Source organism: Peromyscus californicus, unplaced genomic scaffold (assembly GCF_007827085.1).
Source record: "Peromyscus californicus insignis strain IS unplaced genomic scaffold, ASM782708v3 Scaffold_8__1_contigs__length_139910024, whole genome shotgun sequence".
Classification (NCBI taxonomy): Eukaryota; Metazoa; Chordata; class Mammalia; order Rodentia; family Cricetidae; genus Peromyscus; species Peromyscus californicus.
This window is the reverse complement of record NW_026294606.1, coordinates 74568536-74596198: the sequence shown is the minus strand read 5'-3', so window position 1 is coordinate 74596198 and position 27663 is coordinate 74568536. Positions and strand designations below refer to the sequence as shown.

Genomic DNA, 27663 nt, shown 5'->3' with positions numbered 1-27663 from the left:
ATTTTCCCCCTTCTCCATCCAAACGTATGGTGTTCATAGAGATTCTGGGTCCTCACAAAGTACCAAGACAAGAAGCCTACACAGCTTCTGGAAATGGAAGTTCCTGCTGCACCAAGCCCAACTCAGAGAGTAAAAATAGCCACTGTCAGAACTGTGGGAGCACAGGTTGTTAAACACTCAGTGACATATTTTACAAATGAAACATTGTTTCTTCACACATGACAGAAATCCTATCTTTTGTGGGTGGAGTATGGCAAGACTCATAAAATCTGCAATCACCTTGTTGGATCTTTGTTCCCAGGAAGGGCAGGCATAATGTATCAGCTAAGAGTGCCTAAGTCTGAGCCTGGCTCTCCCTAACGCAGCATAGACTCAGGCTGCATGCTCTGAAGACAGTTTCTTCACCTGGAAAATGAGGCTCACGAAAGTGCACACTTGGGAGACTACTTGCTAACGAGATGAGCTAGCTACACAAAGCACTGAACATGGTTTCTGACTCAACTTTTTCTTAATACTGAGACTCTCATTTGTCAGTTTTTCAAACTGATCACTGCTCCTTTTTGTTGTTGTTGTTGTTTATTTGTTTGTTTAGGTTGGTTTGGTTTTGATACAGGATCTTGCCTTCAGTCCAAATCCAGGGATTTCAGACAGAGGACACCACGGCCTGTTGGAGCACTGCAATTCGAAGCCACTTTGACTAATCCACTCCATCTCTCTTAGTAACATGACCTTGCTGGAAAGTAGCATCTACCTGCTAAGAGCAATCACTCTCCTGTGGAGACACCCTGCATGCTGGGTCACCCAGATGTAACCTTGCACCTGAAATGCTGGTCTCTATTCAGAGCACTGATTGTCCGTCCACAAGCCAAGCTGTTCTCTCTGCCAACACTTCAGCTTATTTCTAGCAGAATTTAAACATTAGACAGTGCTCCAATTACTGGAAATCCTTTAAATAAACCAAGCTGCCAGGAGCTATGCTTAAAACCCGGACATGGACAAAAGCCAAAGAAAGAAAATAAACTTCACTTCAAACCCTCAGTGAGATTTAAGGTAAATCTGAACTATTCAGCTTGCTGGCTGCTGGCTGTATGTGTGAACACCATCCCCAGCCATTACCAGGTGTCATGCCGGAAATAAGACCATCTTCATCGGCCATCTCCTTTTCTAACTTTCATAGCACCACATGACCTTTGTCACAGAGTTGGAAATCTCAGAGTCCCTTACAGTCTACATACTAAGCATTCACATGTGTTCAAGGCTCTCAGCGCTCACTGCCGGAGCCTCCATCATGGCCTGCTGGCTGAGCCCATCCACACACAGTGTAAACTCACTTACCATAACAATGGCAGGCAAACTATTCTGAAAAGCCATTTTGATTAAACCAGAATTTACCTAAATCTCTGCCAATGATTTTGGGTTAAGCAATTCACATCTCTACTGAAAGATTTATTCAAGTCTTTGAAACATCAGAAATCATTCCTGCCCCCCCAAAAAGATTCCAAGGTCTTCCTGCAGGGCAAACACGTTCTTGATTTCAAGATGTCCTTGTTGCCCACTTTTATGTTAGGTACCCACACTGCTTCATGTTCTTCTTTTGTGTCTATTTACATCTTAGACTCTTAATTCTTTGTCTGTTCTGTGAACAGCCATTTATTTGATACCCATCAATTACATCTCTGTTCAGAAATCTTGAGTGGTTCACTATTGGGCAACCTATCAGGAGGCTCATCCTTCAAGAAAACTGCTTCTCCCTCTCTGAATGGCCATTGACTATAGCTCTTCTTCTACCAGTAGGGCCTGGAAGTTTGCATCTATTCATGTTGGCATATCAACTGGTCTGGTCTTGTGGCAGCAACCGTGTTGCTGAGCATTCATGGATGCAAAATCAGATACTCTTTCAGAGCAGTCACAGTGGTCCTCCAGCTCCTGCCACCTTCTTGCCTACTCTTCCATGATGTTCCCTGAGCCTTTGTTATATTTTTTTGGTGGTTTTTTTTTTTTTATTCGAGACAGAGTTTCTCTGTGTAGTTTTGGTGCCTTTTCTGGAACTCACTTTGTAGCCCAGGCTGGCCTCGAACTCACAGAGATCCACCTGGCTCTGCCTCCTGAGTGCTGGGATTAAAGGAGTGTGCCACCGCTGCCTGGCTGTTCCCTGAGCCTTTGATGTAGGGGATGTGTTACCAATGCCTCATTTGGAGATGGGCGTGACACAGTCATTTACTCCCCTACTTAATATTTTTAAACACTTTTAAAATGTCCAGTTCAAGTTCTCTCCCTATCACTAAGCCTCCTGAAATTACACTAAATTGTCTTTCCATTAATACTTAATAATTTTAATATAGAGAATCATGTCACACAATTTATAACCGGTACAAAATTGTTCATGGAATTGTCAGTCAACTTCCTTCCTTAGCCTTCCCAAACTTAACTTCAGGGAAATAACTTTCTCCCATCCCCACCCCCACCCCAGTCCTAGGGATGGACCCTGAAACCCCACATGTCCTGAAAGCACTCTACCTTGGAGCTGCATCTCCAACCCTCTTCTTACGTTTTTCTATTTTGATACAAAGTCTCACTAAGTCGGCCATTGTAGCTAGGGTTTTCCTGCCTGGCCCACAGTCAGGACAAATCTCTGTCACCCGCCAGTCCCACAGCCGCTCAGACCCAACCAAGTAAACACAGAGACTTATATTGCTTACAAACTGTATGGCCGTGCCAGGCTTCTTGCTAACTATTCTTATATCTTAAATCAATCTATTTCCATAAATCTATACCTTGCCACGTAGCTTGTGGCTTACCGGCATCTTCACATGCTGCTCGTCATGGTGACGGCTGGCAGTGTCTCCCTCCGCCTTCCTGTTCTCTCAGTTCTCTTCTCTGTTAGTCCCGCCTGTACTTCCTGTCTGGCTACTGGCCAATCAGTGTTTTATTTATTGACCAATCAGCAAAACATTTGACATACAGACCATCCCGCAGCAGGCCATGCTGGCTTTGATTACCGATGTAACCTTGGCATGCTTTAAACTTGCAATCCTCTTGCCTCGGAGTCCTAAGCAGCTGGACATTCAGGCCTATACCACCAGACACAGCTAAGGCCCTTGCCTTCCTATGCCGGTTCTTTACCCCGCCTCCCGCTCCCCCTTTGAATGATAGCAGCAGCATGGAGCCCACACACATGAGATTCAGTAGTATTTGTTGAACTGCGTGACTATAAATGCCGTCAGCTTCATTAGAGATGTAATGTTCTGTTACCTGCCACTCCATCTAACACTGCTGTGAGTGCTGAAGGAATGAGCAGGAGGTCTAGACTGGAGCCCCTGCTGCGCTGTTCTGTTCGCTTACACATCCTATCAGAAGCCAACAGAAACTTAGAGGCACTCCACCAACTGATTCATTCACAATCTAGTTTCATCTGACCAACCAGGTGATTGGATGGAGACACGGGCCTCCCTGTGGACACTCTGCAAATAAGGAAGGCATCTGGTAGAGCCATGGAAGACGGTTTTGTTTTTGTTTGTTTTTCCTCCTCTTTCCCCTCTGCCACCTCCTCTTTCCCGTCTCCATCTTCCTCTGCTTCCTCCTCTTTTTCTGCCCATAAAACTTCTGTTCTGGTTCCTCTAGGGAAGCCCATAACCCCCTTCCTTTCTGTTGCTTCCTGATCCGCGAACCTTCTTTCTTTGCTCAGGCAATCTCTGTTGAATTTGATTTCGCCTCACCTTTTCTTTAACTGGCCTGTAAATAATCCAGAAACTAGATTGGCATCCTTATTAACAATAGTGACCCCTCCTTATCAATACATATAACACATGTACTATTGTGTTTGGAACAAAGGAGTGTGAGATGCATAAATACTTACTGCACAACTGTAGCACACAGAAAATACTGTGCTGCAGTTGAAGGATTCACACGTAGCTGCCTGATAAAGTAGCATTTGCTACCACTCACTGAGGTGTTTTTATATGTCACCATACTGAAGATCTTAAAGGTAGTCATCAGTTTAATTCGGATGCCACCATGGAGAATTATATTCAAAAACATAAGACAAAATAAGATTTCTCATAATAGCTAAGCTAAACATTAAAATCATTTCATTAGCAGTATCAAACAATACACTCTCACTTAAAAACAATTTATTATTCAAAGTACCAATTAAACTAAATGTGATATATAAGAGTTGTGCTTAGACAAAAAAAATCAGTTTCATATAATTAACTTCAGACTAACACTGCAATTAGTAGAGAAAATATGCAGATGTTACTGAATTCTGCAGATATTACGTGGGAGTTGAAATATGTGTTGGGCTTCTGCTTTCAAAAATAGTTTCTTGTGTTAAATGATCTCTACAGGAGGAAGGAGTGTGGTTAAAAACAGAATTGCCTTTATATTTAAATATCTAAATATGGTTCAAAGAAAACTGAGGTGTTTTATTTTCAGTATATAAGGGATAACAATATTAAAGTACCATGGTCCTTTAAAAATTAATAAACCAGAATGAAAATTATTCCAAGCTGCTTTTTCACAAGGCCAGGGAAAACAGAGAAGAATTCATATCAGTTCTGTGACACCAAAGATGTCCCAGCTCTGTGATCTGAGGATCCCCACCAGGGCTAAAAGGATAACAGCTTCAAAGTAGACACACCACTCAAACTGTGGCGCCTCTTAGCCAAGCTGGGGAGGCCTCTGTGTTAACAAATGCTACCTCTGTTGGCTACATCAAGTCATTTCAAGTAGGAGAAATAAATACATAATTAATAAAACATCCAGGTTTTGTTTCCCGAGTGTTTCTTTTAACACACTCTTTTCTCTCGAAATCTGATTCACTTAGAATAATTTATGATCAAAGTAGAAAGCATTTATGACTCTACCAGGAGGAACCCAGAGTGGACAGCTCAGAGGTCATTGTTAAGTATAAAATCAAATGGCATCAGCCATTCTTGAGATTAAGGCTGGGGAGATGCCTCATTGGTTAAAGCACTTGCCACACAAGCAAGCAGGTAGGTGTTTGGATCCCAAAACCAATTTAAATGTCTGGTAGGTGTGTGTGTGGAGGTCAACCTGTAATTTTAGCCTGGAAATGAAGGCAGAGACAAGAGATCCCCATCTCTGGAGCAAACTGACTCCGTATTTGACTGAGAGACTCTGTCCCAATGATTAAGATAGACACACACTGAAGGGATATTCTGGACATCAACCTTGGGCCTCTGCAAGCATGCACACACATGTACACACACATTTTTACACACACACACACACACACACACACACACTCCCCTTCTCACATATACACCACACTTACACTCATGAGATAGAAAAAAAATTCTTGAGATTATCTGAAATTCCAGACTTATGGGGTTCAAACAAGCACAAGAAACTTGTATTCTGGGTGCTTGTCTGCCCTCCTTTGATTAAAATATGAGGTTACATGGGTTAAAAGATGAATGTGGCTGCTCAGACACATTTTTAAAGTCAGAAGTGGCTGCGTGTGACCTTGCAGTAAGGGAGACTTTCTGCATGGCTGTGTGGCAGGGAAGTGGTGCATGGAGGGTCCTGACCTGAGTTTATAAAGCTTTATTCAGAGAAGCACCCAGAAGCAGGTAAATATTTCAATACATTTCACGGCTGGACCAAGGAGACTAGAATGTTTCATACTCTGGAAGCAAAGAACTGCATGCCTCAGCAGAACTGTAGGATTTGCCTGTGATAATCCCACCTCATCCATGTGTACTCAGTGGGCTGGAAGGTAGTTGGGCAGTGCTCTCCAGATTATATTTCAGACCCAGATTTCCTTTTGCTCTGCTGTTAATGGAGGAATGCTCAAAGCTCTCAAAATGAATCTACCAGGCAACAATCACTTGTATATCAAAAAAGTTATTATGTTCATTAAAGTTGAACAGACTCTGGTGATCATAGTCCTACTCAGAAGGACATTTGTGCCCTCCATTGATCTGATTTCATAGCCTACATCTGTTGAGTATGCCAAGCATTGTGCTAAATGAATGTTATACATTAACATTTATAATAATAAAGCTTTTGGAAGCTTTATTAGTGTAACAGTGGCTCCTAAAGAATTCTGGAGGAGAATTTCTGAATGTCAACTTTCAAGCTTGGGTCCAAAAAAATTGATGGGAGTGATAAGGAATAATATGGCTATCCACACCAACACTAACAGTCTATATGGCTATCCACACCAACGTTAACAGTCTGTGGCTATCCACACCAACATAAACAATCTATGTAGCTAGCCATACAACACTAACAGATCAATGGCTATCCACAGCAACACTACCAAGCCATGTAACTGTGCACATGAACACTGACAGATCATGTGGTGATCTGACTGTTTAGTTCTCTTGCTCACCCATTGCTAGGCAGCTCTCTGAATAGTCAAATGTAGTCACCTTGACTTCTGCTTATTGCTTCCCTTTTCATATCTCTAGAACCTGGATCAATTTTTTTTAAACCACCCACCTCTTATATCTCCAGTGAAAAAACTAAAAGTGAATTTCCCCCTATTTTTGACATACACCTTTACAAATTTCAGAAATTCACAGGAGGCAGCAGAACCCTAAGAGAATCCTGAGACACCTGAGCCTAGGACACATATTAGACATCATGACACAGAATGAGTTGAGAGACTTTTGAGGCACAAGGTTGGGATTAGTACAGTGAGCTGTACCTTCCAGAATGCTCTATTTCTTACATTCTGTGCTATACTTAAGCATTATTATTCTGGTATGGACTTGTGTTAAAATCTTTGTCCTTAGCTCATGGAACCTTTAAGAACTGGGTTTTGGTTGAGCCAGGTGGTGGTGGTGCACGCCTTTAATCCCAGCACTTGGGAGGCAGAGCCAGTCGGATCTCTGTGAGTATGAGGCCATCCTGGTCTACAGAGTGAGATCCGAGTCAGGCACCAAAACTACACAGAGAAACCCTGTCTTGAAAAACCAAAACAAAAAAAAAAAGCACTGGGTTTTGGAGAAGGGCCTACTCATTAGGCACAAGCCCCAGAAAAGGACCCTGCTCTCTTTCTTTTGCTTTCTACCTGCATGAGGTAAGTAACTTCTCCCACCGTGGGCTCCCATCATAATGTACTTCCTCTCTACAGACCCAGAAGTAATGGGCCATCTGATCTTGGACACAGATTTCCAAAACATGGAGCCAAAACATACCACCCCTTCCTCCTCCTTCATTTGTTGAAACCTAGTCTCCCTACAGAGTCAAGCTAACTCACTATGTTAGCTGATCTGGGATTTGCGGTCCTCTTGCCTCAGCCTTCCAAATGATGGATTGCAGTTATGAACCACCACATCTGGCTGACCTTTTCTTTTTCCTTTGTGTTGCAGTACACTGTCTTGTGTAGTTTGTTTTGCAACAAAGATCTAAGAAGAACTGAAATGTCTTAGAAGAAATGGTGGTCATCATTGCTATCTTAATTCTCCATGTCCCTCAAGTCCTGTTCCAAGGCTGTATCTTCCATTATGGTACCAGTGTGCATGTGTGTGTGTGTGTGTGTGTGTGTGTGTGTGTGTGTGTGTGTGTGTGTGTTTTCATGTATGCTGGCATACATGCATGTTAGAAGGCCATATGACAACATTGAGTCTCACTGGTAGGGTACTTGCCAAGTAGGTTAGGCTGCTAGCCAGTGGACCCAGGGATCCTCCTGTCTCTGCCTTCTCGGCACTGGGATTACAGCATGTGCCACCATGCTTGGATTTTTTATGTGGACTCTGAAGGTGGAACCCAGGGCCTCATGCTTGCACAACAAGCATCTGACGGTCTGAACTATCTCCCCAGTTTCCATAACTCAGCCTCTCTAACCTCCAAAACTGAGGCAGCAATACTTTTTCTCACTTTATGTTCTTGATACTATATAGTTGACTGCTGCTCAAAGAAGTGGAATGGGTTTCATAAGAGGTGATAAATAAGAATAAAACTCTTCTTCAATTGTTCTGAAAACACACGAGCAACTCTTGAAAAGGTAGCCATAGTTTTCAGTGGAATGTAAAGTAGGACAAACTCTTATCTTCAACTGAAAATGGAAACCACATTTTAAAATCTGAGACATGCAATGAAGCATGGATTAAGGCATATGGTGTATTAGAATAAGAGAAAATTTATAGACAGAACCTAATTCAAAAATATTGCTCTGAGTCAGACAAGAGGAAGCTTAACCCACTTTCTCCAATGCTCATTCAATGCACTCATTTAACATCTCACCTATCAGAATGACACCCAGTCTTCTAGGATAATTGTCGAAATCCCCAGAAACAATTGCTGCGTCGGAATTTCTCTTTATAGTTCAATTAAAGAGTTATTGTATTTTTTCTCAACCCTTTTTAAAACATTTGCATAGGACTAATTAAATTACAGAACACATTGTCTGTTTCACAAATTTAAAATATACCAGGAAGGAGGAGAGCAAAAAGAGCATGTCAACAAGGGAAAGGAAAGTAAAGATCATCTTTCCTGTCATGACAAGATACCGTGTGTGTTCTGGACAGAAAGGAGGCTAATCAGTGTCAGAATTCATTGAAAGAGTGATACTTCAAAATTCCCCACTGGAATGTGAATTCAGGCATATTACACCTATTTACTTATGACATAGTAAACAGTCTCTCTCTCTCTCTCTCTCTCTCTCTCTCTCTCTCTCTCTCTCTCTCTCTCTCTCTCTCTCTCTCTCTCTCTCCTCTCTCTCTCTCTCCTCTCATGTACTCACACCCTCATCCTTTCCATCCATGCATCTGTGTGTGTGTGTGTGTGTGTGTGTGTGTGTGTGTGTGTGTGTGTCCATCTGGTGGCAGTGAGTGGAGGTCAGAGGTCAACATTGGGTGTCTTTTTTAATCACTTCCCACCTTTTCTTTAAAGATAAGGTCTTGCGTTGTCTGTGGAGTTCACTGACTCAGCTAGAAGCACCAGGGATCCTTCTGCCTCTAGCTCCCCTGCACCGGGATTAGAAGCACAGCTGCACCCAGATTGTCACACGGGTATCGTGAACATGGACTCAGATTCTCATGCTTGCATAACAAGCACTTTATTGAGAGTGAGCTCAGTACCCTGATGCCTTTTAAACGTGGTGAATTAAAATTCATAGCAAGGGATGCCGAGCTCCAAAGCCTTTCCAGAGCCAGGACACATGCCAGGTGTTGGTGGACTTACTCTCTAACGGGTCCTTGTCTGGGATAGTTATTATTTCATATGACTACTACCAAAAGGACTTGTACATTAGTGATACAGACAGGTGGAACAATGTAGGAGAACAGAAGAGGAAGTAAAGCCTGTGTAGGCTTTTCCTATCTGCTCTTGTGCTAGATAAGGAAAGGCAGAAAAATATTTCTCAATTATGTCACTTTGTACCACATTTGACTTGCATAACCTAAATTCTGGCAGAAACTGAAGAAATGGTTCAGTGCTTGCCCAAGTCTATACTGAAGTCTGGTGTGTGTGTGTATATAATCACGAACTAGAATGCATAAACACCCATGATGATACCACCTATCAACTGGTTTCTTTTCTTTTTTTTTTTTTTTTTTTTTGTTAGTTTGTTTGCACCGAAGAATGAAGTACATTACCAGACCATCTTGGCTATTTTCATGCTCCAAGTATCGAGGCTCTACAGTGAAGGAAGGACCTGGCCTGGAGTAGCTAAATCTAACTACAAAGACTATTGGGTTGGTGAGATATGATAAAGTTTAATTCAGACCTGGGAAGTCGACTCTTTTCCCATCTTAAATTTTACCAGTGAGGTAGGAAGTTCACGGAATGGAGTTGTGATTTCTCAGTACGGCAAATCTTAATGCCATTGTGAAAAGTGCCGCCAATGACGGGCAGCTGACTTCCCACTGCAGCAGTTATATTCAGAAGGAAACACATGACTAGAAACTTGTTCTTCAATGAGTCTAACTGAGTTTTTATTTAGTTGAATTTCTCTCATTAACTTGAGAGAATACTTCCCAGTTTCAAACTCTTCAGAGCTCTTAAAAGACAGTGAAACAATTGAAATGTTCATCAAAAGTAAATAAATTCTCCACATCTTTAATATTTATAATTATAAATAATTATACCATTTAATGCTTTTTAAGATTATAATTTTTATTTGCCAGGCCAAATCTGTACCAACATTTTATGTGGACTACTGGAGAAGTCAGATGTGACCAAGTCTTATAAATACGGCCATGGCTGCCAGGGGTGCTGGGGCATTCCTGTAATCCCACCCTGGGAAGGTAGAGGGAGGGGGATGAGAAGTCCAGATCTAGCCTCAGTTAGCAAGTACGGGGCTAGCCTATTCTCCATGAGACCCTGAACAAAGGTATAATAAAAATGAACCAAAGTAAAAGGCTGGAGAGTACCAAATTAGTTTAGAAGCCTCAAAAAAATGTATTCTAAAATTTGAGCATACATGTTTATATTTAAAATGAATTGAGAACAGTTGTGTAATTTCTGGATTTTTTAGTTTTAGCAAGTTCCTTCCTCCTAATCTAATCTTGGCCACAGAAACTACAATGAGAGAAAGAGAGGTGGGCTTGTTTTTCATTCTTCCAGCAAATATTTGTCAAGAGTCTGCGAGTGGCAGCTGGCTTGTTGAGTGTCAGGGAAACAGTGTGAACCACACAGCTGTACAGCAGTGGCACTATGGATCACGTAGCTATCAGAGAAGGGAAAGGTGAGGGAGAGGTGGAAGGATGCACTCTTCCACTTCTAATAATGTACAGAGAGTGTTTAAATGTATTCCAGAAAGTTTAAAGTGATGAGTGATATCACAATCAGCATAAGTACTTCAGAATATTATAGATAGAATCCTCAGAGGCACGGAAACTTAGAGGAATTATATTCTGCTCTCAAAAAATCCCAGTGGGCTCAGACCTCCTTGCTTTACATGTTCTGTTCTCTAGAATTATCCAGAATTACTGTAGAAATCACTCTTTGCATATTTTCTTCTGCTAGGGGGATATTTGCTACTTAATGAGTTTTTTTTCTTTTCTGGGGATGAAGAGCATAGTAATCGAACAGTTGTATATTCCTTAATCATGAGAATATGCTCAGAAAATGATGAATAAAGCAGTTTTGTCTCTGTGTGTACATCACAAAGTACACTTATATCAGTGTAGATGGTGTAAGTTAGCCATTCAGTGTGTGTGAATGAATGTGAGAAGTATGAGCTGCTGTCCTAGCAACACAGCATCATGTTTTATAATAAGGCTTTTCTAGGCAGGGGTACCCTCTAAAACAGTGGGTGTGAACTGTGAGTCACAACCCTTTGGGGGTTACATATAAGATACCTTGTATATCAGATATTTATATTATGATTCATAACAGTAGCAAAATTAGAGTCATGAAGTGGCAATGAAAATAATTTTGTGGTTGTGAGGTCACCACAACATGAGGAACTGTATTAAGGGGTCGCAGCATTAGGAAGATTGAGAACCACTGCCCTAACAACAATGATGGATGGTGGAGCACAGTATGTAAGTATGTAATGCAGCCTCTTCTGTCATATCAGGTGTTATGCACTACACTGCTATACGTTCATACAAGTAATATGTTCATTCACAGCAGCACCACCAAAACACATTGGCTAAGGTATTATATGGTGACATAACAATAGCCATGCCACCACTGTGTGATAAGAATGTTCAGTTTCATTATAATTTTATGGGACCACCATTATATAGAGAGACTACTATTAGTCAAAATGTAATTGTGTGGGCATGATTGTACAATAAAAATAGTCAGCTGGGTGGTGGTGGTGCACACCTTTAATCCCAGCACTTGGGAGGCAGAGCCAGGCGGATCTCTGTGAGTTCAAGGCCAGCCTGGTCTGCAGTGCAAGATCCAGGACAGGTACCAAAACTACACAGAGAAACCTTGTCTCAAAAAAACAAAAAATAAAATAAAATAAAATAAATAAAAAGTCTGGTATATTAAACAGCTATATTCAAAAGTCACAAAAGAGCTAGGAAAAATGTGGTCAGAGTGGATTTCTATGAGATTTTGAACGCAGGGGAGTTTCAGACAACAGGTCTTAGAAAGTGAGAAGGGTCATGGGGAATGGGGTGAAGCGTTGGTTAACTGCGTACAGGTTAAGATGGCTGTCCACTAACGTGGTGTGGGCAATAAAAGGTCAAAATGTGTGTGGACTTGGGAGATTTATAGATGGGTAGTATTGTGTTCCCTGAAATATTGTGCACGCTAATAAACTTATCTGGGGTCAGAGAACAGAACAGCCACAATATTAAACATAGAGGATAGGGAGTGTTAGCACACGCATTTAATCCTAGCATTCCAGAGGCAGAGATCTACCTGGATCTCTGTGTATTCAAGGATACAGCCAAGCAAGGTGACTCATGCCTTTAATCCCAGAAAGTGAGCCTTTAATCCCAGGGAGTGATGGCAAAAAGCAAAAAGATGTGTAAGGCGTGAAGACCAGAAACTAGAAGCTTTTAGCTGGTTAAGCTTTCAGGCTTTGGAGCAGCAGTTCAACTGAGATTCATTCTGGATGAGGACACAGAGGTTTTCAGTCTGAGGGAACAAGATCAGCTGAGGAATTGGCGAGGTGAGGTAGCTGTGGCTTGTTCTGCTTCTCTGATCTTCCAGCATTCGCCACAATATCTGGCTCCAGGTTTGATTTTCTTAATAATTCTTGCTACAGGGTAGGCAAGAATCCTCTATCTGATGTCACCTACTTGTTATGCTTAGGTGTTTGTTGTGTATGAATGGAAAAGTGAGGCATGGAAGCATGGGGCAGAAGGAAATTAAATCAAACTGGAAATGACCAGTAGGAGGAGGGTTCTAGTGGTCTGGGGTCCTGATGAGCACCATGGAATGGCCAGAGCATACCTGGGGTTTGTTGTCACTAGGCTGCAGCAAGCTCATCTGATTGTGCCCTCAGGGTCCAAGTTACACATGGCAGCATAAAACCAGGTCCATCTGCCGTTATATTAAGCATGAAGTGCTAGGCCCCAGGTACCAGGGTGCTGACTGAGAAGATTTGGAGTGAATCCAAACTATACATTTCTAACAAGTTCCCAAGGATGACACACTGGGACCACTCTTCTAAATCTCTCCCTTGTAAATGTTCCAACCCACAAGTCACTGGATTTGGCACACTGTACTTTCTATAACAGCACATAATGAAAGTAATCAAAATTGAATTTATTGGATCATTATACCATTTTCCTAGTTCTCTAAATTTCTGATGTTTTCAATAAATTTACCATCAAGCATCGTTCATAATGTGTTCCAACATAATGTATTCCAACTCTTTCTACTTAGATGTCTCCATCATGTTTGACATAATTCCCACCCACCCCCATCTGTCGTTGTTCCTATCAAATGTTACCTACATATCTTTATAATAACCCAAACATTACCCATGGCTCAATGTGCTTCTACATAAAGATTCTTGGGCTCTTGTCCAAAACATTTTGTCTTCCTTCACTGAAAAATTATTGTACCAAAAATCTTTTCACTGTACTTTGTTTTCTGATCATTTAATAATTCCCATTTCTTTATAGTAACTAAGAGTAAACACTTGGCCAGCGGCATAGGCCTTTATACATTTCATATCTCCCAAAAGGCATTCAGCACAGCAGTAGAGAAGTTAGAAGTACTGAAGTGAATCTTACTGATAGCATGTAATTCTTACTTTCCAGTAAAGTTTACTAAATGCATTACAATTCTTAATCATACATCCCCATTTATTTCTGCAGAGTACAAAGTAAGTTTTTAACAAGTCCTGATTGCATAGGAAGGTTGTGTGCAAAGGAAGCAGAAACACTACATGAATCGACCATGCTGTCTCCGTGTTTGCATCCTCATGTGTGCTCAGTATTGTCATTGTCTTTTGATAAACGTAAACATAGTGGGATTTTCTTCATAATAATATGAGAAAATAACTTTTTCTGCTTTGGTTACCTTGAAAAGCATCAAATAAAACATTAAAGGGTTTTGCTGAATAGAAATTTGATGTGTATGCAGTGTCTTCCTTATCATAACCACACTAGAGCCAAACCCAGAACTGCTTTCTATCGTTGCTGTTTGCTTATCCTCTGAAAGTTAAATTGCTTAAAATACATTCTCACTACAGACATGTCCACAGCCACATGGCTTCATCATTACAGTATCAGGGTTATAAATGTCCTGAAATACCTCGCTTAGGAGAACATTCTCTATTTGAACTGTGAACTAATAAGGACATATCTTGTTAGCTTCTAGAAAAAAAAAAGGCAAGGAGACAGAAAATGAGAATTAAACTACTATTTTACTTTTTACATATGCCCTTAAAAGAAGGTTGGTTGGTTGGTTGGTTGGACTCACAAATGGGCACAACAACAAAGTAATACAAACTTCTCTCCATCTTTTGATTTTGTCATTTGATCCTGGACTCCCAGAGAATTTTCGTCAGAGATGAATATAGGGAAGATAAATTAATCATAGGTTTTAGACAGTCAACTATTCACCAAGAGTGAAGTCAGATCAATATCATAAGACCTCTGGACAGAAAAAATACCAACATTCTTCTAACCTCCTACCACCCGAGAATATAAATCAAGATGGCTACTGTTAATCAGCTAGAGACCAATCGATAATTTCTCTGTATATAGATGTTGCCTTTGTTCTTGGCATTTCGTACACTGGTTTTTTTCCAATAAAGGAATGAGCCTTTGGAAAAAAGTGAAAGTTTTTGTTTGCATTCCATATATCATTATTATCATTTTTGTAATGTCGCTATTATCAAAAATCACATAAAAAGTCCTTTAAACTTAAAGATCAGACTTGACAAGGCTTTTCACTAGACCGATTTTGATGCTGTTGAGAAAAGGATGAGACACTCATGCAAAGCACGAGGTGACCACGTACCAACTGCTGTCATGTAATCCCAGCGGTCAACGAGGCACATGTTGAAGGTGAGGTGATCAGATGTTTGCCCTTGGCCAACAAGCGAAATATCCCTCTCCAAGTTCTGGCACATAGAAGAAGTCCAGCCAACGAGAAACCAAAACACTACCAAGAGTATTACCGCCAGCATCCTCATGACTCTACCACCAGTCATGTATGGAATCCTTTGCGCTGTTCGGGAAAGAAACACCTTCAAGACCCTGGAAATGAAGAAGATTAAAATGTGAAGGTAAGTAAAATGGTCAGAAGGAAAATCTTTAAAATATGGCATTTTAAGTCTCAGGAAATTTGAGCCCAGCTAAAAATCACCTGTGCAGTTTTAAGATAAGAAACCCACAAACACTATTGTTTATATTTTTATTAAATTTCACTTTTGTTCCAATATTATTCTAAGTCAGATCTTCCTGAGCTACTTGTTTGTTTCTATAATGGAACACTACTACTGTTATTTCTCTGTATCTCGTTTGATGTGGCTTCTTCTTGTGGTTATTTTAATCACACTATCAAATAATGCAGTATCATGAAACAATTATAAAAGAGCAACTTAAACATTAGATTAAGTCAGTAACATCATGTTAAGGAAGAAAGTTCGAATGAGTTATTTAAAAATGTGGGGTTTTTTTAAATGGAAATTTTCTTTTCTGTAGAGATGGGTCAAATAGCTAAGGTTGAGAACTACTGCACTCTGTGACCTAAGTATTGTTCTACTTCTAAATATTGCGAGAAGGTAAAAATCTAGTTTTCCTGTACAGACCCATCCACTCTTCAATTCAATCTCTAGGATATTCTCAGGTTATTTTAAGCTCTCCACCCTCATCCTAATATCCCACAGAGCTGTGACTGGAGATTCTCAATGCTAAGCAGCGGGTCTCCGAGTTCCTTTCCTTCTAAGGTGTTCACACATTCCCATTTCATTTTAATTTTTAGGTAAAACCTTCTGAGCACTGCCAAGCCTTGTAATTGGCAGCTGAGCTCTCACTGCTGTGCCTCCAACTGGTTTATCTGCTACTTGCTAGGAGCCTTTTGTATTTGTCCCCAAGCAATGCCCACTGTTATACTATAGGATAGAATTAAATAGTCACACAATTATATATGATTATGACATACAACCATAAATATTTTTATAAAGTCTTCCTGAAATGAATCTAACAGCTGCTAAAACAAGATGTTTTCTTGGGGGAAAGTGAGGAAACTATAACATACAGAAGCAGTAAGTAAACATAAATCTAAAGTGATTCTATATTCGGGTGACTTCCAAAGCTAAGTTCTTGTTCTCATTTTAAAAACCAATATTGTGAACACAGTGTAGCTACTGTGACAGTGTAGGAGATAAGGCATCTAGTGACTTATGCCAGAAGAACAATAGATGTACATATCAGACTCATAGTAAAAGAAGGGATTTTATTTCAAAGACTGGTGAATGGCTATTTGTGTGTCATAATTCCAGCATTTATGCATTTCCTCATGTCTTTAAATAACTTTACCAATATGTGGACCAATTATGAATTCCAACCATTTTAGATTTAAAAACCTTCCATTCCAATTAGCTAGTGAATAGGCTCAAAAAGAACTCTATAATACAAGGGATGAAGCTTTTTGAGAAATTAATATTTTTCTAATTCTATTTTTTTTAATAAAAGAAACTTGCAGTCACTAAATATACAGACTTGCTTCTGGCTATAGCAGGGTGGATTCTAAACTGGGAATGACTATGTCTTCCAAACGGCAATCCTGCCTCTTTTGCTGGTTTTCCATATTTTAACTAGGGCAGAAAAGGAGAAAACCACTCCGAATTTGAACATCTAAAACTAACTTTAAGGAGAAACAATAGCAAGCATGTGTGAGGCTTCATGCAAGACTATGTGGGGAACAGGATATGATTTCTGTCTTCTAGAATACAGCTTCCAGTCAGGGCTCAGGAGTCCCTGTGGGACCCTGTATCTGCGGGGGTTGGGAAAATTTCCTAAGAGTACAAGGTTTCTGAACATACGAAAATAAAAAATTAATGAAAAGTCAAATGGGTATTGAATTGGAGGTATTTCTGGCCATGATGCCCATGTTGCGCGGCATCATTGAGGTAGCCTCAGTGCTGGTTCTGAACACAGAACATAACCCACTTTGCACTGTGCATACTGTCACACCACGTGACACCGGCCAGTGTTGCTAGAAACATATTGGCTCAGACCAAACCGCTGCATACTGTGAACTTCAGTGTTTTTACTTTACACTTGAGTTTTCTGTTCCTATGGAAACAATGACCTAAATATGGAAAACAAAAACTATTACAATTTTCTACTGTCTTTTTGCTGCATGTGCCACATTAGTAAACCTTGGGTTGCTGTCTTAGAATATTTAAAAAATGGATTTTTTTTTTTGAGTTGCTGACTTGAACTTTACATGAAAATCATGAAGTGACTTTTTTCTTGGGGTTGGGACAGAATTTTTGAAATGGCCCTAAAACATCCTTCTGCTGTTTTGTACTTTAACACATACTTATGAAAAGTTGCATTTTACCACCAATTGTAAAATCAAGATATCGAGCAACCTGGAAAAATGCTGAAGGTGCTCTGTTTCCTGCATTATCAGATATATCACCAAGATTTAACTCTTCACATAAACAATAAGCAAGTATATTCATTTAATTTGCAGTATTATGTGAATTTTCTTTATCTTTTCATTTATTTTTACTTTTTTGAGAAGTTCATGCACGATATTGCATTTAGATCATTTCCACCCCTCCTCTCCATCTCCAATTCCTCCCATCTCCCCCATTTCCTCTCAAATTCATGATCTCCTTCTTTCTTTGTTAATGTCACATATACACACTGTACTGAATCCATTTAGTACATTCGTTTATAGCTAAGCACTTGGGTTTGGATAACCTATCCAGTAGCTCATCTCTGGAAAAGACGGAGTCTCCCTTTCTCAGCAGCCGTTGCCTGTAGCTCATCATACGGGGTGGGGTCTTGTGAAATTTCCCACCCATACTGGCGTATCAACTGGTGTTATAATTATGCAGGTTTCCATTAGGTAAGCATGTTGTTGAGATTTCACAGGTTCCATTTTCCTGCGGTGTCTAGAAGACACTACCGAGCAGCAGGCATCTTATTCCCTAGCGCTCACCATCATTCTGACCCCTCTTCTGCAATTTTCCCCGAGTCTTAGGTGTAAAGGTTGTGCTGTAGATGTATTAATGATGACTGGGCACCCACAGTTATTCTTTGCAGTTTGACCAATTGTAGAGCTCTGTAATAACCTCCACCTGATGCAAAAAGAAGCTTCCTTGATGAAGGGTGAGAGCTGCACTTATCTGTGGATATAAAGGTAGGCCTTTAGAATGCAGTTAGAAATTATATGAAAGTGGCAGTAGGAGGTTCTCTTCTAGAATCCATGACCACAGCAGCCACAGGTAGTTGCCTGGGTTTTCAGTACCAGGCATGACTTTCCTCCTGTCGAGCAGAACTTAAATCCAGTTAAGCAGCTGCTGCTGAGCCTCACGATAAATGTGCCTCTATTACACCACTGGGGATATCTTGTTAGCTGGTCATTGTTATGGACTGTAGGCTTCATAGTTGGATGGGTCTGTTGATTGCTTTTCTCCCTTGGTAGCTTGCATAGCACCTTTGGATGCTATGAGCGCTAGTCCTCAGGGAGGAGGTTTCCAGATCATTTCCAGCTTGATTCTTCAAGTCCTTGTCTGAAGTGTACAGTGTCTTCAGCAATAAGGACTTACCTTCAATTTCTGGCAGGCAACCAATGGCAACAGCAATAGCCTACATTGTTTGGGGAGTCTCCTGAACCCTGATTTCATCTTTAATAAATTGTAAAATTATACATATACCAAATAATTGTTTTAATTAAAAATTCTTGAGGCCAGTGAGATGGGTCAGTATGAAAGGATGCTTGCCACCAAGCCTGATGACCTAAGTTCTGTCCCTGGAACCCACATGGTAAAAGGAGAGAATCTAGTCCCCAAAATTGTCCTCTGACTTCCACATACACGTTGTAGCGTGTGTATACCCATGCAATATACACACATATGCACACACTAAATACATAGATAGACTAATAAATAGACAGGTAGGTAGGTAGGTAGATGGATAGATAGATAGATAGATAGAGAGAGCTAGGTAGGTAGGTAGATAGATAGATGATAGATAAATAGGGCATATAGACACAAATAAAATGTTTTTTTTTGTTTGGTGCTAAGGATAGAATGCAGGGCCTCAGGTACACAAGATTTTCCCTTACTGCCGAGTCATGCCTCTACCCCTTTCAATTAATTTCATTATGATTAATTATAAGTAAGTTATCGGTGTATCTATTTTATATACCTATACCTAGATATACCTAAATACCTAGGTTTGTATAAAATTTTCCCATATAGAAGGAGGCCATGCTATTGGTTCACCTTGGTGCATGAGCTGGCTTTTTGGAACCTAGGGCCTATGCTGAGACAATTTGCTCAGCCTTGGTGCAGGGAGGAGGGGACTGGACCTGCCTCAACTGAATGTACCAGGCTGGGCTGCCTCCCCAGGGGAGACCTTGCCTTGGAGGAGGGAATGGGGGGCAGATTGGGTGGTGAAGGCTGGGGGGTGGGAGGAGGGAGGACAGGGGAATCTGTGACTGATATGTAAAATTAAATTAATTATGAAATAAAAATAATAAAAAAGAAAGAAAGAGGCCATGCATAGAAAAAGTTTAATTAACTCTCTGTTTTAAAGCTTCCATCCCAACTAGAAATAAGTCTGAAATTGTTACTATTGTATGAAAGTCCCAGAAAGTAATAAAATTGTTATATTAAAAGTAAAATCAATGGAGGGAATAAAGAAACTGTTATTATATAAAACAATATATAGTCATGTAGCTAGTAAATCTATTAGTCTAGTGGGAAGCTTGGTGTTGGATCCAACCCTTGCTGGAGATCCATACCTAGAAACGGTAGAAAGTGACAAGATGTGAGGAGGGAACAATGTAGAGGAGAGACAGGAGAGTTATCTTGAGAGTAGCAGCTGATGGAACTGCTTTGCAGGAGGGGGTGTTTGCTTCCAAACCTTGCCCAGGACTCCTGGGTGCTTTTCAAGTTCCTGTAGGATGGCTTATTTTTTTTAAATCAAATTGAGAACTACTGCTTTGGAGAAAATTACTTGTTACCTATGCTTTATTTCTGTGACAAAGATACACAGAATGATTTTTTTTTCTGATACCAAATGTTCATAGAAACTCTGAAGTTCAGAGAGTGAATAGTGAATTCATTAAGTACCTTATAGTCTCTTTCAAAACACTTCTTAATCTCATCTCATCTCCTCCCTTCTCCTTCCTCCCTCCATGTGTGTGTGTGTGTGCGCGCGCGCGCGCGCGCGTGTGCTCTCAAGTGCAAGTGTGTGTACAGGCTAGAGGTTGATGTTGGGTGTTGTTCTCTGTTGTTGTTGTTGCTGCTAAAGAAAGGGTTCTCTCACTGAATCTAGAGAAAACCAGTTGGCTAGACTGACTGTCCAGTGAGGCCCGAGGGTCTGCTACCTCTGCCCTCCCACCCTGCCTCTCAACCCTGGAGTTACAGACACATGCCTGGCTTTCATACAGTGCCGGGGATCAGAATTCATGTCCTCATGTGTATCAAGGACTCTACCACAGAGCCATCTCCCCTGCCCCACGAATCAGATGAATTTTGATTGCACAGGAAATCAATATGATGTGAGTTTGTATATTTTTAATAAAGAAATCCCATTTCTAAATTACCAGAAATGCTTATGTTTTCCAGATGACCCTTGGGTACTCATTGTGCAACCTGATAACTCAAGGTTGCTATAAATCCCCAAATCTCTTTTCTAGAGAGGAGAAAACAAACAGCAAAACAAAGCCCACAACTCTCTCAGCACTGGTTTTACAACTTTCAAATAAAATACCGTAACAACAAAGTCTAAACCCGTTAGAATGTGGGTTTGTTAAATGGTGTAAGATGCATGTGTAGACATGCCATAAACAAAGTGGGGAAACCCTGGTCTATCTTTTAAAAACCGAGCTCTCATTAGTTTGCACTAGTTGGGCCCTAGAAACTACATTCTAAACATGATTTCCTAGACATGAATTTGTATAAAACAGCTATGAAACACATTCATACACACATACACATACACCTATACACATACAGACACGTGCACACATACATACACACATGAACACACAGCTCATACACATATACATACACACATATACACATATGCACACATATATACACACACAAAGTTTCTAATGTTAAAGACATTTCTATGATCTTTTCACAGGTAAATTTTTCTTTAATTTTTATTTCGTTTTTGAGATAGGGTTTCTTGGTGAAACAGTTCTGGCTGTTCTGGAACTTGCTTTGTATACCATGCTGGCCTTGAATTCACAGAGATCCACCTCCCTCTGCCTCCCAAGTGCTGGGATTAAAGACGTGTGCCATCATGCCCAGCTACTTTAAATTTTTTAATTAAAATAAAATTGCAGCTTTCCTTTCTTCTTTCTCCTCCCTCTCCTCTATTGTTCCCCCTCCCCTATTCCCTCTCAAATTCATAGCTTCTTTTTCTTTGATTATTATTAACATATATATGTATATCATATATATGTATAAATAAATGTATAAATGCAACTGGATGAGTCTTTTCAGTGTTGCTTGTATGTATATATTGTTGCTTCTGTGCATGCATGTTTTAGTACTGAATTGGATAACCCTTTAGGGGGCTCATCCCTGGGGAAGACTAATTCTCCCTCTCTTAGTAGTTTTAAATTGTCCATAGCTTTTCTTTATTTAGGGTAGGGGTGGGACCTCAGGGCATTTCCCCACATCCACAGTGGCATGTCAACTGGTGTTGTCATTGTTTAAGCAGTCACATGGTTGAAATTTCATGGCAGTAGGTAAATGTTTATACAACTCTCTTTTGCGGGGGGGGGGGGGGGGGAGGACGGGTTACCATTTGTAAAGGAATAAGAATTTAGAATGAAAAAGGAATACATAAAGCGCCCTTTTGTTTTTCATTACCACTGGCTCACACATGCATGAAAAAACTTGTAATTTTGAAGACAGAGGGTACCTGTCCCTACCCTCCCACTCTCCACGTTTCTAGTTTGAGCTCACACAACTACTTTGTCAGACCTTATATTTAGGTTCCTATCACATCCTTCCAGGATCTAGTTGATACTTTTCTCTCCTTACCATACGGGCTTCCAGCTCTGGACGTGCATGAGGCACAGGCTCCCACTGTGTCACCGTACCCTGGTTTTCCTCCCTGTCAGTTCCTTTTCAGTCTTGGAAGCCATCTCCTTCCTCAGCCTTCCTTGCACGTGGCAGTGTTTTTTAAGGACCATCTCGATGTCACTCCTGACATTCTTTTTTTCTACAGAGCACACCCAGGCAATTGCACCTACTCCTGTGTCACTTGTCAACTATCAGTCAGTCCCACATCTACATATTCAGCTCGGAACCCTCTCCTGAGCCCAAGATCAGTGCACTCAATGGCCTACCATAGACAAGCAGATCCCCAATTAAAACCTTCCCTCACTCTGCCCTCCGACCCACTTGGCTGTATGTTACCCATCTCCATGGATACTGTGACCTGACTGTACAATGCAGAGACCTAGGGATGAACTTTGGTGTTTTCCCTTCATCTGCACTCCAGCAATCAAACGAATCATCAAGGATTTAGTTTCTATGTCTTCACTGTCTTTCACATCCTCCTGTTTTTCTCCATCTTCACTGCCACTGTATAGCTCTTGTCCATTAATTTGCTCCCACGGTAATGTCCTAACTTGTCTCCTTGAGGTCTTGAAAGTCTATAATCCACAGCATACACTGAGGCTACATGGTCTTTCTATATCTTTTTTCTGGTCATGTTCTCCTTTTTACAACCCTTTCGTGGCTCTTTACTCAAATCTTAGCTCCTCTCTCTTCCGGTAAAAGGCCTCTGAACAGTGGCTTCTCCTCCCCAAGCAGCTGACTCTCCATCTTCTCCTTCCTACAGCCCTGAAGCTCCCTCTGGATGACGTGCAGGGGTCATCTATCCAGGCAATTATTTCCAGCAGGCTTTAGGAGGGTGAAGGTGATTATCCAGATAGATTTCTCAGGCCTGCAAAATAGATCTTCACTATTTATTATGATACGGCCAAAATTTTTTTTTAAATGAACAAAATTAAATTATTTTATTTTTCATTAAACAATTATTTCTTTTGGGGGATAAATTTATGAAAATTACATTATTACTATAAATTTCTAGCAGGGTATACTTTCTTTTTTTTAAATTTTTATTTTGCAATACAATTCAGTTCTACATATCAGCCACGGATTCCCCTGTTCTCCCCCCTCTGGCCCCCCTCACCTTCCCTCCAGCCCACCCCCCCATTCCCACCTCCTCCAGGATATGGCCAAAATTTAACGACTCCAGTAAAATAAAGTTTCTATTCTTACAAAATGTGCATATCTTTGTGATTTTTCAACATCTCTTTAATTTGCAAAAAAGAACAAACCTATTCATCCTGAGGCCAGCCAGGCTTCTATTCCATCCAATTAACCAGAGGGACCCAACACCATGAATGTTTGCCTCTGCCTTTAATTTCTACTAGTCTCCTGAGAAACGAAGCATATAAAAGGGACTGAGTCGCTGCCTGTCACTCTGCTTCAGTGGTGAGACAAAGCCCCATGTTCATTTAATTTTCATCAATTTTTCAAAACTTCATTTTCAGAACTGAAAGCTTCTGATTTGTTCACTAAATGGATTTTTAGATAAGAATTAGAGAAGGATAAAAAGGATTGGCATTATCTGGATGAAAATAAGTTTTAGCCTTGCCAAACATGCAACTGCCCAAGACTGTTACATGCACTTTCAATTACTGCTACTGTAAGAAAGAACAGTCACAGCTGGGATCTCACATGCACTGCCAGTCTCTGGATGTGCTTAAACTTGGACCTCACGTCATCATTCCTTTCTTCTCACCTTATCTCAGCTAGGTAGGGTAAGGAGGAACCGTGACGAAGGGGAAGGAGGGACAAAGGCAGGAGACACGCTGAACTCTCACACATCCTCCTGGACGGTTAGAGTTGGGAGGAGCCTGGAGGAGCATCTAGTTTGATCCTACGCCTGTGTAGAGAGGATGTAGAGGCCCAGGAAGAGGAGTTATTCACCCAGGTTAACAGCTAGTAAGCGGCATAATGGCGACAAACATTTACTCTCTTATTAGTAGGTTTTAGTATTTTACCAAAGGGAAATTGGTAAAAGTTACTAAGTCAATAAATATACATGGTATTAATGCATTTTAACTTGTGACTCTTTTTACCTATGTGACTTCAGACACTATGTAAAGCAAATATAAATACATGTTGACGGGCATGTGATATAAGAAGTCATTTCCAACATGAACAGTGCCAAAGATGACACACATATACATGAGTAAGTTTTTTACATTACCCAAATCAAGTTGGATTAATCTGAAATAAATTACTATGAATTTAGGATATAATTATAATCTCCAGAGAAGTCACTAGGAGAACATCTAAAGCATGTACAGTAAGATGAGACCAGAATGGCATAGTAGACAGTATTGATTGCTCACCAACGTGGGTAGTCATGGAGGAAGGAAGGACAAAACAAATGGTGTTTGCTGTAAAAACAAATTGCCAAACGGAAGAAGTGCTGCCTTGCACGTTGCTACGTTACATGTAAATCGGCTGAGTTCTTCAAGCAGAGTGTGGAAACGATAGAACTAAGGTTTTAAAATGATCCTGTATGTTGTCTGTAAGAAACTCACTTTGGGTCCAGAGAAACAAAGAGGTTGAAATTTAAAACGTGAAAGAAGATCATCTATACAAATAACGACCAAGTGAGAGTGAGGCTAGCTAGAACAGTATTAGAACAAATACACTTTAAGACAGGATTCGTTAAGAGACGAAGAATGTCGCAGTAATATTGAAAAACTGCTAATCCATCAGGATGAACAAGGGTAAATGTGTAGGGGGGCCGAGAAGATGCTCAGTGGAAAGGTACTGGCTGCAGAAGTGTAAGGGTCTGATTTTGGATCCCTGGCACCTACGTAAGAGCCAGTGTTAATGGCGTGCACCTTTAACACCAGTGCTGGGGAGGCGGAGGCAAGACCTAGGGCTCTCTGGCCAGTCTGTCCAGCTGAAACAGAGAGCACTAGGTGGATCAAGGGCCCTATTTCCAAAGGTCAGGTGAAGAAGCAACTGAAGAAGACAGTCTGAGGTCAACCTCAGACTTCCACATGTGTCTGCATGGTGAGGACATCTGCACATACAAAGTGAGCACATACACATACATTACACAACTCTCTCTCTCTCTCTCTCTCTCTCTCTCTCTCTCTCTCTCTCTCTCTCTCTTTCTCTCTCTCATACACACACACACACACACACACACACACACACACACACACACACACTTGATCAATAGGTAAATGCATATCCATCAAATAGCAGAGCCTCATACTATATGAAGCAAATTCTAACATAATTGAAGAGTAAAAATAATATACAGACACTAACAAGAAAACAGACTATGAACATTATAAACCAATGAGGTGTGACCAACCCTTTGCCATATGCCCCAGGACACTTACAAATGCAGCCCAACACAAAATCAGTACCCAATTAAACCTTCCAAAGTCTAGACATGCCTTGTTAGCATGCACAGAATACCCAGAACAGCAGAACACTCCTCAGAGTTCGTGGACAACTACCCAGGACAGACCAAAGAAATCCCAGTCAAGTTAACACCATTGAAATCATACAAACTATCATCTCGGGACACAGTGGATTTAATTAGAAGTTAATAAAGTAAGGGGATCTGTAAAATTACCAAAATATGGAAAATTAAAAAAAACCCTCTTAGCCAATGGGTGAAGGAAAAAATAAACAAGGACCATTAGAAAGAAATTTGTGATGAATGGACAAAAACTCAACACATCAAAGCTTGAGAGTTGTAGAAAATTCCATGACTGTGGATTTATAGCTGCAAATGATGATTGTATAATAAAAGAGCAAAGAAATTAATAATCTAAACTTCAACTGTAAGGAAGCAAAGACCAAACTGATTCAAAGCAGCTGAAGGGAAGGAATAACTAGAGTGGAAATAAATAAAAGGAGAACATAAAACAGCAGAAACCCTCAATAAATTGAAGTTTTTTTTAAAATCAACAAAATAGACAAACCTTTAATAAGACAAAAAAGGAGGAAAAAATGAGGCAAATCAGTCTCAGAATTGTGATTCAAAGTGGAGACACTGCCCCTGACCTTACATAAATAAAAATGGGTACAAGAGAATACTAAAAGCTACAAGCTGTATGGTATGTGACTGTAACTTTAGTGAAAAACACAATGCTTCTTATTCTTTCAGAAAAGCAGGTTGTTGTGTGTGTCCCCGAACACTGGGGCCCTTCCTATTGGAATCCTGGTGTATCTACCAACTGCCACCCTATGCTTCCTCCCCATCCTGAGGCTGCCAGTGAGATTCCCCAGGCTCCAAAACTGGGCTCTGCACTAGTTTTTCAGTGATGTGACCACTTCAAGATGGTATAAACCGTTCTTCATCCACAGAAATCCATCGTGGAATCATAGATTCATAAGAAATGATGGAGGAAATATGATCATATGCCTTGTTTAATTCCATATAATAATAATAATAATAATAATAATAATAATAACTGAGGTAAGACCAGACCTTTCTTTAATTTGGCATACATGCCTGTTTTTAAAACTGCTCCCTTGAAGCTATTTCAATGAAGACATTTTAACAATATTATAAATAAACCAGGTCTGCTGCAAAACTTTTTGGTTTTAAGGTCTATCACAAAAGCTTAAAGAGAACACACTGAAATGCAGATATTATTGGTCCCTCCTACCCGTCTCCTGCCTCCAGCTTACTGGCAGAAGCATACTTAAAACACTGTTATGATTGTCAGTCCTCCAGAAGACGAAGGAAATCAGATCATGTGTGGGACTTTGACATTTCTTCCTTTCCTTATATCTCTAGTAAATTTTCAACTGGACCATTTTCTGCCAAGTATCTCTTAAAATGGGTTCTGTCATCATAGGTCAATTATTTAGCTCTGATTAATCAGCAAAAATAATCGAAAATATTTTTTGTTACACAGTCATTTTTAAAATTTAACATTTCAACTACTTAATATACCATGTTATTATACAACATGATTTGCATAAACTATAAAAACACATTCACTACAGATGGTTGCTTAATTGAGCCATTTAAATGAACAATTTTATTACATTCTCAAAGGGGGAACATCACTAATTGCATAGTTTTGTAGACAGCATTAAGAGGGGAATTCCTTAGACTAGCCAAATGCAGAGTTCATGAGAGCAAGAACAATGTCAAAAAATTAAAAGCTGGGATGACAAACACAAAAATGCTCCAGAGAACCTTTAGCAGCAAAGTGGTCGGCCAGCATCCCCAGGAAGAGAACTGAGGCTGAGAAAAAGTTTCATTGGCTAGAGCCCAGTCAAGCAGGCATTCGATGAGCTACATTAGAGCCTGAGCAGTTGATGACCTGTGGGGTCTTCTGCCGCTTGTTGAGGCTCGTGCCTGAGTACCAGCTACAGTGTGGTTTGCTGTTGGTCCCAGAGCAGGTGTTTTGTCTCATACTTCTCGGGATGGTGTTTAACAAGAGAAGGTGTTTGAGCTGTCAATATTTAAATGGATCTGTTCTTGTAACTTAGCTTAACAGTCTGCAGAAAACTTTCACCTCTCCTCACATGGATGAATATCA

At 40.4% G+C, this 27663-nt stretch overlaps 1 protein-coding gene across 1 annotated transcript in view; it reads right to left on the bottom strand.

Moving 5' to 3' along the window:
• The window catches only part of Gpr158 (G protein-coupled receptor 158), a 366630-nt gene that overhangs the window by 15145 nt on the left and 323822 nt on the right, over positions 1–27663 (bottom strand). Inside the window, exon 7 of the mRNA XM_052728877.1 lies at positions 14857–15095. Coding sequence (XP_052584837.1) covers positions 14857–15095 — 239 coding nt within the window. The remainder of the gene's footprint in view (positions 1–14856; positions 15096–27663) is intronic.